At 35.2% G+C, this 6,000-nt stretch overlaps 1 protein-coding gene across 1 annotated transcript in view; it reads right to left on the bottom strand.

Moving 5' to 3' along the window:
- Positions 1-592: 592 nt before the first annotated feature.
- The window catches only part of LOC149547598 (heme binding protein), a 48,913-nt gene continuing 43,505 nt past the window's right edge, over positions 593-6,000 (bottom strand). Inside the window, exons 7-8 of the mRNA XM_089791716.1 lie at positions 1,332-1,429; positions 593-1,221 (exon numbers count right to left, since the gene is read on the bottom strand). Of these exons, the coding sequence (XP_089647842.1) occupies positions 916-1,221; positions 1,332-1,429 (404 nt within the window). The 3' untranslated portion in view covers positions 593-915. The remainder of the gene's footprint in view (positions 1,222-1,331; positions 1,430-6,000) is intronic.

Below are 6,000 nucleotides of genomic sequence, written 5' to 3'. Positions count from 1 at the left end.
CAAATTAGCCACAAAATGGTCTAAAAGAGTTGCCCAAATTGCCCAAAGCTAATCCCTTTCTTGAATATATGCCTTCTAGGAAACATCAACTGCAAAATGCACATAGGTAAATAGGTAAATAGGTAAATATATTATGCCTTCTTTGATCAAATCCATGCCTACAAACACACCCTATGATGTTTCTTGAATAATTTTACTGCAAAATGTAAACTGAGGAAAACACCTAAATCAAGAAACATGGTTTAAAACCGTAGAACTAAAAGTGCACATTTAGTTGATGGTTCAAAGTCTTTCAGATTTTGGAAAGTTCAATTGTGCAATTGCATTAATGAAATATTCCTTAACAGTGCGAGCACAAATGGCTGTCCCCGGTTAATTTTTCTATTTTAAGCATTGTAATTTTTATGTTCCTATATGAATATATACACACAAATTGAAGCCCAAGAAAATAGTGTTTGTGGGGTTTAAGTTGCCCTGGCAACAAACAATGTGAAAAGTAAATAAACAAAAAAATCGATAAAATGGATGTAAGGAAATTATATTTTCACTAATTAGATTGCATCAAAAAAGCTCACACATCTTCCACAAAATGTGAACAATGAAATTCAATCTTCATTATCAAACTAGTTTTATTTCACTATACTAATTACTATATTAAGGTCCTGCATGCAAATAATCACATTATTAATCATTTTATCCTATCATGGGAGGTGGTCAATCTCTATGGACACATGGATGCTTCAGAAGCACTAATGAAGACGAATATCCATCAATGATCGGACATTTTACAAAATTTGTATAACTTGAAACTTTCAAACTCAATGTGGAGGAGACTGAACCCTTACAGTAGAAATCAAGAATGAATTTACAAGATATGAAATGGAAAACTTATCATTGGCCCCAACTTCTATGCTCCTAAAGGTTGTCTATTGGTGTAAATGCCAGAGTCTTTCCTTTCTTAATTGACCAGCCAATAAAAAGAGAGATGCCAAAAGCTGCAAGTGATAAAATGAATGAAAAAACATTCAGTGGATTAAAATCTTCAGTTGAGGAGAGCCCTGAGGAGAGTGCATGCAATTCCTTGTCTGCTTGAACGATCTCCAAGGTTACCCAATCGCAGTTCACAGAATAGTGACCACTTCCAGTCCAAGGATTCCCATTTACAGGGTACCAAAATGCTGCTGAAAACTTGTATGACTCTCCTATAACAAATTGGACATCCTTCATTCACCAGATAAATGATATCAGGTTCTAATTCAGTATCTCATATGCCCGAAAATAACCAATAAGAACTACGACAGTGTTTTAGTCAGCACAAAGAAAACTAATACCTGGTTAAGACGATCCAATGTGCGCAGAGGCCTTGAAAACTCAAAAGTGTAGGTCCCATCATTAGCAGATGAATATGGACTTGCACTCTCCAAAAGACCTGAAATTTTTCAAAAAACATATTTGAAATTATGAACCAATAAAATGAACTCTAGATTACATAAACAAAAGCTTCTCCTTGTGACCACAATGCAAAGGAAAAATATATGCGAATTGAAGGATTTTTCTTTGAATTTTTGGAGTCATTGCAGTTGGTTATAAGTAGGCTGAAAACATGCATCCAGCATAATCACAATGGTTTATATGCTACTATGTATAAAAACCACAAAAATTGTAAATCTTCTTTCATAAAGGATTTTTTGTTGTGTGGTCAAGCACATATCCATACATTCATTTACCTTCTATATCTAGCCGTTTGTTTGGTAATGATACTTGCTACTAAAATTTGATTGTATTCCAAGTTTCTGAAGAGATCTTCCAGAATGCTTATGGCAAACTTGGAGCCCATCAAGTTTACAATGTTTCTAGACATGCTATAATGGCAATCTATAAAAACATTTTCCAGGCATGTGAGAGGTTCTATCCACTGTGCTATGAGAGGCACTATCTTTTGATCCACTTCTACAAAAAAGTTTTCAATTGAACAGAAAGTATTTTAAGATGTTTTGATAGAAGTCTTTAATTAAATCAAAGAATTGGAAACAAAATAGAAAATAACTGGAAATTCAGAACAGCATCAACCATCATTTAAATGCGGCATGGAAATGAAGTAATAACTGTGATGTTTATGATTCCATGACAAGGACAATCTAAACACCAGACAGTACAACAAGAATGTGTAGAAGAATGTAACTGTAATAATATTTGTAGTACTGAATCAACAAATATATAGTCAGCCACAAGTCGTTACATAGAATGCAAAAATTCACCTTGCTTATCTTCTTTGATTCTCTAGAAAAATAATATGCAATTGTCATTGAGCTCACCCAATCCTTTTGATGAAAAAGTCAAATACAATATGTACTATACAAAATCAGTTATCTCAAAACTGGTTATCTGTTAATTAGGGAACTAACTGACTAGCTTTTCCATCTGTTCTGAGTGAAAAGAAGCTGCAGTTGAATTGAACGTTAAAAATCTCTTCAATCTGGTCATAGCCAGGCCTGTGATGCCAACTTCCACGTGTGCATTTTTCTCATCTTCAATGCTTCAAGGAAACTCCTACCAAACTTTATCAAGCTCTGGAATGTCCACTGGTATAATTGAATGGATTAAGTATCAAACCCACCTACATAATATCATGCCTCAGTTGCCTCCTCCCAGATTTTTTATAAGTAAAACTGTCACAGCTTTCAAGGGGTCCAAATTTACTCACTTAAAAAGTGATTTTGACCCAAAGAACAGTATCCAAATCACCATCAAGCATTTGTAACAGAAAAGAAACCCTCCTGGTTTACAACGGACTTAAGCATAAAGCATCAAGTGTATTCAAAATCCTAAACAATGCTCTACACTCCAATTGCCATCAAATGATTAACGTTCTACAAATGCTCCTCAAAAATAGAAAGCTCCCTCTCAACTCCATTGGAAAGGATAGCTCAAAAGTAATGCTTTGTTTACATTGTGAATCACAATAAACACAGATTGCTTTCTAGCAGATAACATTCATGCCAGGTGAGTCTCAAGCGGATAAGAGACATAAGCCTATTCAGCAAAAGGAATCTTATACAATGATTTTTTCAGTCATCAGGATGCCAGTTCAGCAAAGAAAAAATAACTTTTTAGTTTATACAAATCCACAATGCTAGCCTAATTTTTCCTCTCAGATGAAAACTCTCCTGCCAAGTCCAGTCAAGCATAACATTAGAAGCTCATCAGAAGAATGAAATAAAATTCAATACTTTTCTGACTTCCATTTTGTACCAAAATCGAGCACTTTATATATGCATAATGTGCTACAGACTAAAGAGATCCTTTATTGATTAGCACTCATTACGTACCCAGATGCTGTGCGTAAGCCATAACAAAGTAAGAAGCTTTGGATTTCTGACCAAGATTATGCATGTGACATTCAGTTCCATGAGTTCAACTGTCCATATGCTAGCAATATTCTGCTGGAGACTTACAGATGAAGAAACAGGAATTTTGGAGTTACTGCACTGGAAAGAGAATTCTTTCTCGTCTTCCACTTGTCTCACACTTACTGTTACTCTAACAGCCAGTAACCTCAGTGATTTGAATTTTGGACATTTCCAGCTCCCATTAATTTAGAACTACAGGAAAAAAAGGTAGTCCTGTCAATTCTGCATTGATCAGTGTCTTGTGAAGTCAAACGGTTCCTGTGGAACACTCCTCATTTGCTTCTTATCATCATGCTCACTATTATTGGCCCATGGAAGAACTTCCTAAAATGCCACCAAATACATGTGGTAGACTACTAGTAATGAGAATCGGAATCTGATTGGAATCAGCAAGGCCGAATCAAATCGTGAATCAGAATCAAATCGGCCACGAATCGGCAAATTTAAAAAATCTTTGAAATTTAGTAACTTATTTCATAAATCCTTTAACGCTGATTTGATTTTCCAATTCACAAAAAATCGTTTGGCTTGAATCGAATCGCGTGAATCACCATGATTCTCATTACTATGGCCGTAGAATTGTCTTCCACTTCAATCTTTCAGACTTCCAATATTTTCATTCTTAGTAAAAAAAGGACTCGGACTGACTTCCATCTATCAAGGTCTAGGTAGCTGATACGCTCCCTGCAGCAATGGAGGCCGATGCAGAGGCAGGTAAGCATATAAGCAGAGAATACATAATGTGATGGTTTATTCAACATACAAGAGGAGACTTTATACAGTGCATTATCTGTATAATTGGACAGTCACCAAATAACATATGGTTGGTTGGCTACAAACCACCCAAACAATGTTTTACCCTAATATTCCCCCCATGCATTGATTTGTAAAACATCAAAACATGTTTCCCTAAGGACACTCCCCCACCCGTTAAGGCCTACATAACAAAATATGAATACATATAATGAGAAAATATTAGCAGACCCTAAACCAACCATGGCTCCATCAATTTGTCTTGTGAACTTCGAAAATGTGTAGCTTCGAGCTGTGGTCTTAAATTTCAAAGTCTTTAATTATTCAACAATGATTTCTAAGAGATGCGACAGATCTCTGTCATTGTCTAGTAACCACGAAAGAATATAATTCTCAATTGTATACTTTGAAGCTCACTCAACCGCACTCCATATTGAGCACAATATCAAGTCCCAAACCTATCTTCAAAATGGAACTTCACAAGACATATATTCTTCACACTTGTCAGCATTAGAAAGCAAAACAACGAAGAAAATAAAAAATGTCCAAATGCTTCTCATGCAAAGCAACATCCAAAAGCAAAAAGCTGACTTGAGATGAGGGAAGTTCCTCCATCCTCCAATACCACTGACCTCCAAATATGAAGGTTCAAAGCACAAAATCAAGATTGATAGGAGAATTATTAACAATTTTTTCGTCGCCTGATGTATTTGCATCTTCATTGCAAGCAACATTGCCTTTTTCATCACATTGTTCTTTTAGTTTCCTTTTAAGAACATGTAATGGACACCCAAGAATGCCCAAAAGCTGAACCAAGGCTGAAATTATATTAATGCTGCAATCAATTACAAAGAGATGTATTCCAAAGGCCAAACCCTAAGGGAATGATGTCTAGAATGTTACAACTGAGAATGAACGTCCTCTATTGCCAAAAGAAGGGAGTGTGATTCACACATCCAAGCTCTTATCAAATGCAAGTCATAATTATCTGATAATCAGCAATGAAACTTTCAGCCCTATTTATCCTTTTCTTCATCCTTCTAAAAGGAACTAAAACATTAATTAATTGCAAGAGCTGGAAGCTTCCTCCTTCCAATAATTAATGCATACCCTAGAAGCTACTCCCTTGTAATTGATAATTAAATTAATTAAATACAAAGTCACCTTTTAATTTTTAATTGAATGACTTTATAAGAAATTAATTTAATTTCTTCTTATCCTCCACTTAGATTTTGGAGAACGTGAGAGCTCAAAGATGGGATCATTACAGAACATCATTAGCTCTAGTTCTGCAAATCCATATTGTGTTGGCCCTTTTTCTTACAGTTAAAAGGTTTATTGTCTCTTTTATTTTTGTTTGGCCATTTTTTGGCACTCTATGAGTATAATACCTTGTCTATTAGATGATCTTCTTCTATAACTTCCTTTGTCCTCTTTTCTTCTGCTAGTAGGGCTGAAATGACATCCTCTATTGTCTATGAGGTGATTTGGCTGAGCATAAAGACAACATTGCTATATTTGGAAGATAAGATATTTAACAGAATGGCCTAAGCATCATCATCATCAACAAGAGCCTTAACTTATGTTAGTTGCCTAATAAGAGACCTAGGTTACTTATATGATTTGACATTGTGATACCATCCTCCATTTTGAAGCTAAACAACTTAAGTTCTAAGGAAAACTTTGTGTTAACATCTTTTGCTCCAAATAGCTTGTTTAAATTTTCCCAAATATCTACAGATGATTTATATAAATCTACATGATGAAGTTCAGAGTCTACAAGAGAAAGACCAATGATAGCCTTGGCTTTATCATCTCTGCCGCTCCACTCCAACAA

Source organism: Cupressus sempervirens, chromosome 7, assembly GCF_028749045.1.
Source record: "Cupressus sempervirens isolate cs-2001-9-10 chromosome 7, ASM2874904v1, whole genome shotgun sequence".
In the NCBI taxonomy this organism is placed as follows: Eukaryota; Viridiplantae; Streptophyta; class Pinopsida; order Cupressales; family Cupressaceae; genus Cupressus; species Cupressus sempervirens.
This window is presented reverse-complemented; position numbering and strand designations above follow the sequence as displayed.